This window comes from Myxine glutinosa, chromosome 4 (genome assembly GCF_964187855.1).
Source record: "Myxine glutinosa chromosome 4, kmMyxGlut1.1, whole genome shotgun sequence".
Classification (NCBI taxonomy): domain Eukaryota; kingdom Metazoa; phylum Chordata; class Myxini; order Myxiniformes; family Myxinidae; genus Myxine; species Myxine glutinosa.
In genome coordinates this window covers 13,589,503-13,603,051 of record NC_136264.1, presented here as the reverse complement: position 1 = coordinate 13,603,051, position 13,549 = coordinate 13,589,503, and the positions used below count along the sequence as shown (strand labels likewise).

The following is a 13,549-nucleotide window of genomic DNA, read 5'->3' as shown; positions in this document are numbered from 1 at the left end:
AACATTTATCGGAAAACGAACCTGTAGTTTATCAGTGCTTTGGCTCTGAATTCGTCCCGAACGTGCATTTGCAGAGAATGAATGAATGAATGAATGATCGTTTTAAGGCCATTTTCCCTGCAAGAGCGGGGGTTAGCCTTGCGGGCCCCATGACAATCATGGTTCCCTGTTTGAGGCAATGTTTTTAGGGCCGGATGCCCTTCCTAACGCCAACCCTTGGTCACGCTCTTACGATGCGCAGGGATACGGTGTACCTATTCTAAATCGGGGTACACACCGGGATCATTCATCCCAGCAAGCTGGTACTCAATTTGCCGACCTCGGAAGGATGACAGGCTGAGTCAACCCCCCTGGCGTTAATTCAGTGATCGACCGGGATTCGAACCCAGGATCCTAGGATCCCAAGCCGGCACCCTAAACGCTAATCCAACACCAGGCATTTGCAGAGAGGTGTTAGATAATTATTTTACTCCGTCTGCCTGTCTGGCAGTTAAACAAAATTGAAAATCATTCCAAACAGGAAACTTACTGTTTTTAGGGATGTCCGAAAGGACACAAACAACAGGCACAAATAACTAATGTGACGTGTTAAATAAGGTGGTGTAAAAGGCGCAGCATCAACGGCGGTTGTTTGTGTCCTTTCTGTTTAATCAACAGTTTAACAAACAGTTTTTAATCCAAAAAAAAAAATGTTTTTGGAGAACTTTTAAAATCTTTCATTTATATCAATTGAATTATATACTTTAACACTGGAGAACACAAATTGCCTTTTTGGCACTTTCAAAACACTTCCGTTTAGCAGAACCTGGACAAAATATTATGGCATTTTACATCATCACAACCAATCAGATTTGCCGCTCGCAGATACAGCCAATGTCATTGTTTCGCAAGAATGTGTGGGGTAAGGTGTTCTTTCTGTCTTCTACCGACTCCTCTCCGGCCTTGCTCCCCCAGCTCTCTCTGTGCTCTGTCCCCCCAATATTCCTTCAGGTCGCACAAGATCTGCCTGCAACCCTCTTATGGTTAAACTGCCAAAGTCTAGGCTCTCTGCTCACCTTCACTCTTTCATTCCCCTTTTCTCCCGCCTCTGGAACAAACTCCCCCACTCGCTTCAATCCCACTCCTCCCTCCAGGTCTTTAAAACAGCTGTTCACCACCATCTCTTATCTTCCCCCATCGAAAACCTTGATCTTTTCTACCCCCGGTAATTCACCCCAGAGTCCTTGCAGTGTTCATATGTTTTAATCCTCTCCCACCTCCCCCCAAGTCCTCCCGATGTCCCTGCTCTCAAATGTTGTGTTTGTGTCCTTCCCCCTCTTCCCCCTCTCTTTTGTGTCCTTCCCCCTCTCTCCCCATCTTGTCTGCCGCTCTCCTTGTTTTTTGTGTTTTGTGTGTCGGTTTGTCTTTTTGTGTGATTAATGTTAGCTCTTTCACGAGCCTCGATCTTGTATACAAAAAAAAAAAAAAAAAAAAAAAAAAAAACTCTAGTTTGTATAGTTGTTGGTGCCTTTTTTTTTTCTTTGAGTATATAAACTCTCCCAACTGCAATCTTTCGTCTTAGTCTTCCATAAGCTCTTGAATCGCTGAATCACTAACAAGGTTAGATTTTTTAAAAAAACTTGAAAATGTTGCGATTTGTACCCATTTTGCAATTGGACAGCCTTTGGAGCTCCGGCCTTCTTTCCCTGTATGGATGACCTTTTCAATGCGTACTGCCTTGCCCTTCTCTCCAAACCTGTTTTGGACAGAAACATCATGGGACAACAACAGTTAACAAGTACAGACATTGTTCCCTGCAATACACAAAAACATTTATGGAGCATAAAGAAAAATGTTATTTTTATGTGAAGAAATTGAGAATGAGACGAAAGATAAGAGGAGAGATGCGCAAACAGATTTTATTGAGACTGGGAGGATTAGTAAACAAGACGGAGAATTGCTTTGAAATACATATCCCCTTCCGATGTGATCTTTTGTAAGTCCAAAAAGGCCATAACATAAGAATATATAATATCCTCAACCTCCACTAACATCATTTCGACGTGGTCGGACACTCAGGGACATCTTGGTAAAAGCAAAGCACCCACAGCCCCACAACAAAGAAACTAGGATCCCTGGCTTCTACAAATGCACAGCAAACAAATGTATTATTCACAAGCATTTACTAGAAGGAAACAAATTTTGTAGTTCTAGCACTGGACAAAAATTCCCCATCACCTCCTATATGAACTGCAAATCGACATGGGTCATATACCTAATCACTTGCCAAAAGTGCACCAAACAATATGTTGGAAAAACTGAGAATACACTCTACACACGATTTAATAACACCCGGTCAGAAATCAATAACTTCCACACCAGTCAGGGCAAATATCTACCTTACACGATACACTTTAATCAACCGGATCACTCTATAAATGACATTCAGATCTCTGCCATTGAATCAATCACAAATCGATCACACACCACGATTCTGAAACGTGAGTCCTTTTGGAGACACAAACTTCGGACAAAAATCCCTCATGGCATAAATTTTGATGATTAAACCATGTTCCTACATCAACCCAATCAAATTGTTAACCGTAACCCATTTATTCCTTTATTCATTCATTCATTCATTCATTCATTCACCCATTCATTCATTCTACCTTTGTATGTCATTTATATAAATATATAAATATATTATATGAATATAAATGGCATATGAATATATGCTTGTATGTTTATGTATGTATGTATCCCTATATTTGTATATGCACGTGCACCGGAAATGTAACGCAAACCGTAACTGTAAGCTGCGCTTCACTTCCGTTGAACTTGGGGCCGGTGAGTGAGCTTTGGCGTGGCTCTTCCTTCTGTATGCATTTTCTACACATATCACACATCTTACATACATATCACAACACATACTTGACTGATATACATGCCTGCTGTTTTTGTAGACTCAGAAGCGGACCTTTGTTGGTCGAAAGCTTGTCGAATTAAAGATCGAAGCCCTGAAGCTACGTCCGCGTCTTATTCAATCTCCCGATTATTTATTCAATGCAAATGAGACGCCCTGCTCGTACTGTGGAGTTTCTACTATTTCTCACAGTTATATATATTTATACAGTGAAACCTTGACTTACGAGTTTAATTCGTTCTGTGACCGAGCTCGTAACTCAATTTGCTCGTTTCTCAAATTAAATTTCCCCATTAAAATGCATTGAAATGCTATTAATCCGTTCCAGCCCCCCAAAAACCACACCAATTTTTTTTTAAATATACAGTATATATAAAAATATCTCACGCTTTATATTTCACCTGTATGCAGCATACAAGTTGGCAGGATGGCCTGGACTGGAGGTACGCACACTTGACTCTAAACTGTCCAGCCTGGGTTTGAATCCCGACCCAGCTATAACCTGTCATGTCGGTGTTTCACAGGCAGGGTGATTCATCAATGTGTGTACCGCTAAACTGGGCACCCCGTTTGCGTCCCATTAGTTGTTGGATGTTAAGGATCTCACCGTGTCTTCCACAAAGAGAAGGCGAGCTATCGCCGGCACTCTGAACAAGTTGTGGCCTGGCATGCTCTTCTCTTCTGCCGTTATATACGTCCTCCTCGGCATCTTTTTCCAGAAGAGCCCTGTCTCGTCACAGTTGAAGATTTGCTGGGGGATGTATCCTTCGGCTTCTATCAGTTCGGCAAAAGTTATAATAAAATCTTCAGCTGCCTTCACATCCGAGCTTGCTGCCTCACCATGCCTGATGACGGAGTGAATGCCGGTCCTCTTCTTAAAATTATCAAACCATCCCCGACTGGCTTTGAATGACTTCCGATGCCTTGTCCGTTGATGTTCCCGCCGTCTGCTGCACCAAATCCCCGTAAATGTCTCGGGCCTTCTCACACATGATGCTCTCGGTCACGGTATCTCCTGCGAGCTGCTTCTCCGTCAACCACACAAACAACAACTTCTCCATCTCTTCATGGATAGAGGTCCGGAGCTTTGAAATAATCGTAACGCCCTTGGCTGGCGTTATAGCCTTTATCAACTCCTTCTGCTTCAAAATCGTACATATCGTAGAAGTACTACGATCGTACTGCCTCACCAAGTCGACAACACGCACACCTCGCTCATGTTTTTCGACGATTGCGTGTTTTATATCCAAGCACATCATCCTCTTCTTCTTCTCAGTACTGCCCTTGGCACTCAATTTCTTAGGACCCATGGTTAAAACTAAGAAATTTTCCAAAATAACCAAAATGCGAAAACAAAGCAGCAGCGATATACGGCAGAGATGCTTGCACGGCAAGATAACCACGTGACCGGAACCCACCTGGTGGCGGGTGGCGTAAGCTCGTAACTCAGATCTCGGCTCGCATCTCAAAGCAAAAAACCGCCCGAGCGACGGTGGTGAACTTACTTTTCAAGATGACTTAGAACCAAAAGTTCATTGGAATTATGTTGAAATTATTCTAGATTTTGTTAATGTGACCTTTAAAAGAAACAAAAACCACATTTGACATTTCGAAGCAAATAAATTGATCCTTGAAAGTGATGTAAACTGATATCGAACTCAATTCACGGACAGTACTGTGTTAAACTTGTGTACGTTCTCCAGAAGTAGCTCTTTATTTTGCACATTAGCCAAATTTTTTTTCAACAAAAACAAAAGTTAAATTATGACTGGGATTACGGACAGTAAAATTACAGTTCAGTACTTCGTGTAACCCCCACGAGCATTCAGGAGAGCACGTACACGTCGAGGCATGCTGTTCACGAGATTTGCCTAGGTTTGGACAGGAATCGCTTGCCATGCAGTGACAATAGCCTGCTGCAATTCATGCACAGAGGCAGGCTGCTGGTCCAAGTTGTCGATTTGACGCGTTAATTCTGTCCACAAGTTCTCTATCGGATTCATATCCGGGGACATGGCAGGCCACTCCATATACTCTACACCATGGTCAGCAAGAAAGTGTTGGATCATGCGAGCATGATGAGGCCGTGCATTGCCATCTTGGAAGACAAAGTTTCCTCGAAAGGCTGCACGAGCAAATGGAAGCAATGTTTCTTCCAGAATGACCCTGTACTTAAACTGGTTCAGGTTTCCATTCATAACAACCAGGTCAGTTTTGCCCCCTGCATGAAAAGCAGCCCAAACGGTCACCCCAACACCTCCAACTTGGACTCTTGGCACTATACAATCTTCGTTGTGGGCTTCATGCACTTGTCTGCGCACTCGGATGCGGCCATGTTGACGATAGACCAGAAATCTAGACTCGTCACTGAAGGTCACGTGATTCCAGTGTTCTGGCTGCCATTGACGGTGCTCTCTGGCCCACTGCAATCGGCGCTGGCTGTGTTGTCTGGTCAGGCATGGCTTTCTCAGGGGATGCCTGGCACGATAGCCTGCTTGAACCAGTCATTGGTTGACTAGCCTTCTGGATACAGGCACATTTGTCAGTTGCTGCCACTCAGCCGTCAGCCGATTAGCTGACTTGGTACGGCCATTGCAGACTAACCGGTGCAGCTGGCGATCATCTCTCCTTGTGGTTAGGCGTGGACGTCCTGGCCTCGGTATTGGAGTAGGGACACCCCTGTGAGCATTTCGTTTCGGGATCTTTGACACCTGACCTTGAGTGATGCCATACTGCCGAGCAATAGCACGCTGTTTCATGCCAGAATTTCGTAAAGCCACCACTCCATGACAAACAGCATTGTCAAGTTGACGGACCATCTCCAGAGGAAGCGGCAATAACTTTTGTAGATGTGCAGAAGTTGTTTTCCACTAATACAGAACGCAACAACCCTTATATACCCGATTGTGAAGCCAATCGTCAAATGTACCTGTCCTTACATTTTGTCACGCCACCTGTGATATAATCCTGTTATTGACTTCTTGCTGCAAAAGACAATCAGTGACATGGTTCTTTCAACAAAGACATCACCGAAGGGTAAAAGAAACTCACCAGATTGATATACTGAGTTCAGAAAGTAAACCCAAGTCAAGAAAAAAAAAAATTCCATATTAAATGCCAAGTCTGTGTATATATATATATATATAATCTCCCTCTGGTGGTTGCTGCTAGCTGACGCTCTCTCCATTCGTCGGCACTTTCTTTGCTGTGTGTGGCTAAAGGGCTGTTCGTGGTGCTTGGTGCACTGGCGGTGGTGCACAGTTCCACAAAGCCAGAGGAGGGAGCTTCATGGACAAGCCGACGCAGACCGCAGCGTGCTGGACCGACTGGTACCAATACCGTACGTGAGTGGGGCTTACGCAGGCCACAGGTTTATTTTGTCTTGTCTTTCAATGCCATCCGGGGACGGAGGGGTGGTTGGGGGTGGGGGTGGGGGGGGGGGGGGGAGACAGGAGAGGGAGGGGTGAGTAAGGGAGTGGGGAAGTGGAAGGGGGTTCATCACCTTTTCATTGAATATATGCTGGTGAATGTGCCGTTCATCACGTTTCTGAGTTAAGTGTGATGCCGATCAGGAAGGAGAAGAAGCCGTACTAACAACTTCGCACACTTCCGGAATTGTTTGATTTATTTGTATTCAAATGTCTGCTGATTGTTTTGTATTTATTTATGCGAATGTGTACTTGTATATAACTATCATTAATTTGAAAAGGTTTCGGCACTATCGAGCGATTTTATTTATTTATTTATTTATTTATTTAACTCCAAAAACACGAACTTTTTTTTTTTTCTATTGTTGTTGCCTAAAACACTCCCAGGCACTCACTGATGAAGCTCTGAAAGTTTGATGAAGATCTGTTCAGCCATCTCTTTATAAAATGTGGACACACACACAGACAACTCGCGTTTATATATACCAGCAACAGTACCCGCCCTACGGGCGGGGCTTCAATTTGGGAAGCCCAAATGAAAAGATAAAATATCAAAAATTGAAGGCTTTTTTATTTTAAACGATTCATATAAACATCCGTTGAATCATATCACATGCAAATCATCAAAATCTAAACAGTACATGGCTAAACAGTACATGGACGATCACGTACCACGTACGTCTCGCGTCTCGCTTGCTCTCATGTTGTCCTGATAATGATCCGTCCGCAGGTTCACCGACGGAAACCTTGTTACGACTTTTACTTCCTCTAGAGTCTAGACAGTCAAGTTCGCTCATCTTTTCGGTGCACCGGCACGAGCCGAGAACGGCCCGTGCAGGGGCTGATCCGAGGATCTCATCAAACCATTCGATCGGTAGTAGCGACGGGCGGTGTGTACGAAGGGCAGGGACTTAATCAACGCGAGCTGATGACTCACGCTTACTGGGAATTCCTCATTCGTGGGACACTGTCTCAAGCCTCAGTCCCCATCACGGATGGGGCTCAGCGGTATACCCGAGCCTGACGGCGAAGGGCAAGGTACACGCTGGCCCGTCCAGTGTAGCGTGCGTGCGGCCCCGGATATCGAAGGGCATTAAACGTTCATTAAACATTAAACATTCATTAAACATTAAACGTTCATGAAAGGATTATGAAACGAAAAACATTACGAAATTACGTTCACACCGTCACGTCAAACACTACCGTGAACACATACATCGTCACAATGAGAACATCGTCACAATGAACGTTATGCGAATGTGAATGTTATGCGGGAGTCCAAACCTGAGAATGCTGGAGACCAAAGCTGAAATTGGGAAAACTAAATAGCCTATTTTACTCCTGGAGATCCCAGAATTACCCACCCAAAATATCGTTGCGATTGGTTCAGCAGTTTTTTACGGTACCGTCGAACAGACAGACAGACGGGCATTTGGTGAATTATAGTAAGATCGTCACAATGAGAACATCGTCACAATGAACGTTATGCGAACGCTAATGTTATGCAGGAGTCCAAACCTGAGAATGCTGGAGACCAAAGCTGAAATTGGGAAAACGAAATAGCCTATTTTACTCCCAGGGGTCCCAGGATTACCCACCCAAAATATCTTTGCGATCGGTTCAGCAGTTTTTACGGTACCTTCGAACAGACAGACGGACCTTTGGTGAATTATAGTAAGATAGATTGATCAGTATCGGTTCGTTTTAGTGCATGTGCGGTCGTGTTCTTCTTCTTTCCCAAACCCATTTTGTTGATTAATTCTGTTTGGTAAAGAGAACCTGTGTGTCATCGTCATGAAAGGGGAACTCCAGACGCGTGTAGAGAATTGGCAGATAATCCCTAAGTCGGGCTCTTTGGGTTGTCACAATAAAGGGGATAATAAAAGTTAATCACCCATGATGGTTTGCTCAGCCAACATCACCTTTGGCAGCCAACTTCTTCTTCTTCGTAACGGCAACAATTTTCCCACGTTCTTGCGGGGTTGGCCCTGGGGAAAGTTAAGCTCAAGTCTTTCAGGAACTGGCCAGGCCTAATGTTTGACTAAGATTAAGGCAGGAATTTGTCGTTTGGGTAAAGGTATTGGCGATAGCTCGCCTACTCTTCGCAAAGGACACCGTGGGATCTTTAAACGTCCACCAAGTAATGCCTCAGAAAGGATGCCCTTTTAATCATGGCACCAACCTGCCTGTGAATGCCCACGTTTACAGTGTATAGCTGGGCCGAGATTCGAACCCAGGCTAGACAGCTTAGAGGCGAGTGTGAGCACCTCTAGCCATCCAGTTGTGCTCTTCTTTCCTCAGGCTCTTCATTTTGACAAAAGGTTCGCTCTCTTTGACTCCAAGCGTCCAATCGTGGTCTTCTTTTTACTTCCAATTCGTTAGATCTCACCAGTCGCATCTGTGGCTGCAAGGGCGCTGCGTCCAATATTTAGTCTGTGAGGCATATTTTCTGAGTCCAGCTTAACCGATGGACCGATTCCATCACGGTCTATGTGCCGAGGTTGGCGAGCATTTACATTTTAGCTGCTCTCTTGTTCTGCTTATTGTGAGCAATCCGCGTCTAGATAAAGCGAGTAGCTGTGCATTTGAGTTATGGGGTCTTTCCCTATAAAACCGAATGCACACCGCCACATGCACGTAACCACACCGCAACAAAGTGTGCCCGGCATCTTCGGAATTTTTTTTTTTTAAACCAAAATGTTAATGAAAGACCGATAGGCTAAAGAAAGTTTAAACAACTTAGTAATGTGCATTACGTTGATGTTGAAATCCGAATGAGAATAATTCGACATTTGAGCAAAACATATTTAATTCCAGTGTGAAATGTTGGAGTGAACGCAAAAAGAGCGGCTAATCTGTGTGGTGAGTCTCAGCTGCTTTTGCATTTTGATTTCAGCGAAACAACATTCCTCTTAGATAGCACTTTTTCGGGAAGAAGATTACCAATCGCTTTGCTGACCGATTTAAACAAAAGATCTCCCCTATCAAGCCCCGCCAAAACCATCCCCTACCGATGAGTGAAACGTGACCACACCGCACAAAAATGTTTGTGGGCCGCATGGCATCATGAGAGCGTAATCACATTCCGATGTAAAACGTTTGAGTGCACGACTGTAGTATCGCCGGTGCTGTGAATTTCAGCTGTTTTTCCATTTTGATTTCAGCTAAATGATATGCCCCCTTTTATAGTAGGTACTGTTTCGGAAGACGATTACCTGTCACTTGGCTGAGGAATTAATGAAAAGACACCATGTTGGACTTCACAAACATGTTGCTCTATTCACTCTATCATTTGGCCGAGATCATCTTCCATCTGCTTGGAAGTCCGCCAACATAATCTCCATGAATCATCCTTGTTTCGGAGATATGGTACGAGAAAAAATCACTTCCGCTTCTCAGTGTTGGATTCTTTGGTTTGAACTTCCGCTTGAAAAGAGTGAAATGATGCTTTTATAAATTTGGAATTATTGTCACTCATATTTCAACATCACTGTAATACATACAAGTCAGGAGACGACGATGGTTCACGAGCGAGCGGTATTCAATGACAAAGGACGGACTATAACCGAAACATGCCCGGACTGGTGGGTCAGGGGCCGACGTGGCAGGTGTCGGCCCCCGACATGACATTGAAAATATATAAATAGGAAAGTATTATCTGTTATGAGACTAGTTAGCAACACAATACTGAAAATTCGGTTTGATTCCGACAACTTTGAAAATTTGACCTTTGTGACCTTGAAATGTCAAAAGGAAGATTACTGACCTTGAAATGAGATACAAAATAATGTATAATCAGTTATGAGGTTAGTTAGCTACACAATACCGAAAATTTGGTTCGATTCCGACAACTTTGAAAATTTGACCTTTGTGACCTTCAAAGGTTAAAGGTCGAAGATTCTGAAATTTGTTGGAAAACTTGTATTTCATGATGTATGTGATAATATAAGATCATGTACGACATTTCACCCGATCAGGAAGCGAACAGTGTAATAAAACCATCAAAAATCGACTTTTCTAAATTTCGTGACCTTGTGACCTTGACCTTGGGGCAAAAATGAAAAATCGAGCTCCGTGGGGCTAGACACATGACATTGGCCTAACCAAATACCGAAACCCCTGTCAGATTCCACCAACTCCCTCGGAGAAGATGGAGCTTGAACTCGATTACCCCCGAAAAAGACATCTTTTTCGGGCTTTGCTCTGCCCACAATTGGCGCAATACGCCCACTCTAGGCAGGACACAACGAGATCATGATATCAACCTCCCACCCAAGTTTCATCAAGATCGGATGATATCATCGGGTAGTTATGCTGCGGACAGACACAGACAGACAGACACACAGACAGACACACACCTATGACGAATACAGTGGTCACTCTGTTTGATAACTCGTGAACCAAATATTAAGTTGTTTAAACTTTGTTTATGTACCCGGTGTGTACCCAGGTTAGAATAGGTACACCGTATCCCTGCGTGTCCTGCGTAAGAGGCGACTAAGAAGGTTGGCGTCAGGAAGGGCATCCGGCCATAAAAACATTGCCTCAAAAAGAGAACCATGACAATTACAACTACATATGGGCAGGGTACAGCCCGAAGTGGAGATCGGTTTCTGAGGTTTGGGACATGGAATGTAGGGACAATGACAGGGAGATCAGGAGAAGTGGTGGAAGTATTGGTCAGAAGAAGAGTGGACATATGTTGTGTGCAAGAGACGAGATGGAAGGGAAGTGGTGTGAGAATGGTGAAGGGTAGGCAGGGACAGAAATACAAGTTTGTGTGGCAAGGGTGCCCGGAGGGCGTGAATGATTTTGGTGTCCTGTTTTCTGAGGAGTTTGTAGACAGTGTGGTGAGTGTGACTAGTGTGAGTTATAGGTTGATGATGGTGAAAATGATGATTGGAAAGCTCTAGGTGAACGTCATCTCGGGATATGCTCCGCAGGTTGGCCGGAACGATGAAGAGAAGGACAAGTTCTGGTGTGCGATAGAGAAGCTGATGGAAAATGTGAAAGATGAGGAAGTTGTTGTGGTAGGAGGAGACCTAAATGGACATGTGGGAAGGAGTGTGGACGGTTTTTAGGGAGTTCATGGGGGTTACGGATATGGTGTGAGAAATGGAGAAGGTGAAAGGATTTTGGAGTTTGCTGATGGAGCTGATTTGTTGATTTGTAATACTCAGTTCCAGAAAGGGGATAATAAGCTTGTTACATACACGTCAGGTGGGTCGACGAGAACCGTTGACTACCTGATGGTGCGTAGGCAAGATAGGGGGCACCTGCGGGACACAAAGTTGATCCCGGGGGAGGAGGCTGTTTCACAGCACCACTTGGTTGTCTGCGACATAAGGGCGAAAGGTGCGAGGAGAGCTCGGCGGGTGAAGTACCAACCGAGAATGAAGGTGTGGTGGTTGAAAGAGGTGACAGTAAGGGAGGCATTAAAAGAGAGGCTGAGTAGGGTAGAGGATGACGTGGTTGAGCTTAAACGTGGTTGGATGTAAATGAAAGATAGTATGTTGGGAGCCGTTGATGAGGTACAGTCACGTGAAAAAGTAAGTACACCCCATGTAAAGTTTTGACTTTTTCAACATATTTCAACATACAGCTATTTGATCTTCATTTCAACAATATTGACAGATAAAGGTGATATAATATAACAAATATCATGAAACATTTACATTTTGTAGTCCATTGTATAATTTAAATAAACATAAATGCAAATTTCGCATGTGGAAAAAGTAAGTACACCCTTGGCTCTAATAGGTGGTATTGCCCGCTTTGGCAGAAACGACCTCAAGGAGGCATTTCTTACAACTGTCGACCAGTCTTTGACATCGACTGGGGGAAATTTTTGCCCACTCCTGCATGCAGAATTCTTTCAGCTGTGCGATGTTTGAGGGGTTTCTTGCATGCACAGCTCGTTTCAAATCCCCCCACAACATCTCAATGGGATTTAGATCCGGGCTTTGACTTGGCCATTCCAGAACCCTCCATTTCTTTCTTTTCAGCCATTCCTTGGTGGATTTACTGGTATGTTTAGGGTCATTGTAATGTTGCAAGGTCCACCTTCGGTTGAGCTTCAACATTCTGATAGATGGCCTCACATTATCCTCAAGCACCCTCTGGTACAATAAAGAATTCATAGCGGAATCTATGATGGTGAGCTGCCCAGGCCCTGATGCAGCAGAGCTGCCCCAAACCATAATATTTCCACCACCATGCTTTTCAGTTGGTATCAGGTTCTTGTGGTCAAATGCTGCCTTTGGTTTTCGCCAAACATGTCTTCTGGTACTGTGGCCAAATAGCTCTACCTTTGACTCATCTGTCCAGAGCACATTGTTCCCGAAGTGATATAATATATCACTTCATAATATATCATAATATATCACTTTCAACACCAATTGCTTCTCAATTTCCCCCCTCTCACTCCCCCTCCTCAAAGCGTCCTCCCCGCTTCTTCCCCCTTCAAACTCTCACCTCCATCTCCCCCAACCTTCTGCCTCGCTCTTCCCCCTCCTCAAATAACACCTCATTGTGGCTCACCCAATCACCATCAAACCTTTTGTCCGCCCCATCCTTCCCTTTCTCCGAGCTATTCTGAAATCTCTGACACACCTTCAACAGCTCTCCCTATCTCTTCCACCTCTTCCACATCTTACCCTACCCCTCCTCCCCCCTGTTCTGTATCTGATGCTCCCCCTTCCTCTTCAGGTATGGACCTCAAACATCCGGGGCCTTCGTTCAAACTTAACTGATCTCTCCATACAGGTTGCTTCTGTCAAACCAGACGTGATCTGCTTAACAGAAACTTTCCTCCTTTATGATGTCTCTGATTCCATAGTATCTCTCCCGGGCTACTCCCTCCTCCGGTATGATAGACCTGAGCCTCGTCCTGGAGGCGGGGTTGCTATCTTTATCAAAAACTCTCTTCCTCACTCGCCCTGCACTGCACTCTCTCCACCTCACCCCCAGGAATACCTCTGGCTACGGCTTCCCCTTCGCTCCCACCTCTTGTTCATATGTGTGTTGTACCGTCCACCAAACAGTGATGACTCCATCTACATCTCGCTGTCTGATGATATGGACCAACTTCTATCTACTCATCCCAACTCTCTCTTCCTCATATGTGGTGATTTCAATTGTCACCATGCCAGTTGGCTGGGTGTGGGTACCTCTCTCACCAGCCATGGCTCTTCAGCAAAGGACTTCTGCGACTCACTGG

The 13,549-nt window shown here is 44.5% G+C and overlaps 1 protein-coding gene across 2 annotated transcripts in view; it reads right to left on the bottom strand.

Annotated features, from left to right (window-relative positions):
* Window positions 1-13,549, bottom strand: part of LOC137424446 (methylcytosine dioxygenase TET3) — a 308,223-nt gene that overhangs the window by 70,478 nt on the left and 224,196 nt on the right. For both annotated transcript variants that reach the window (XM_068111914.2, XM_068111913.2), the window contains exon 4: window positions 1,642-1,735. In XM_068111914.2, coding sequence (XP_067968015.2) covers window positions 1,642-1,735 — 94 coding nt within the window. The remainder of the gene's footprint in view (window positions 1-1,641; window positions 1,736-13,549) is intronic.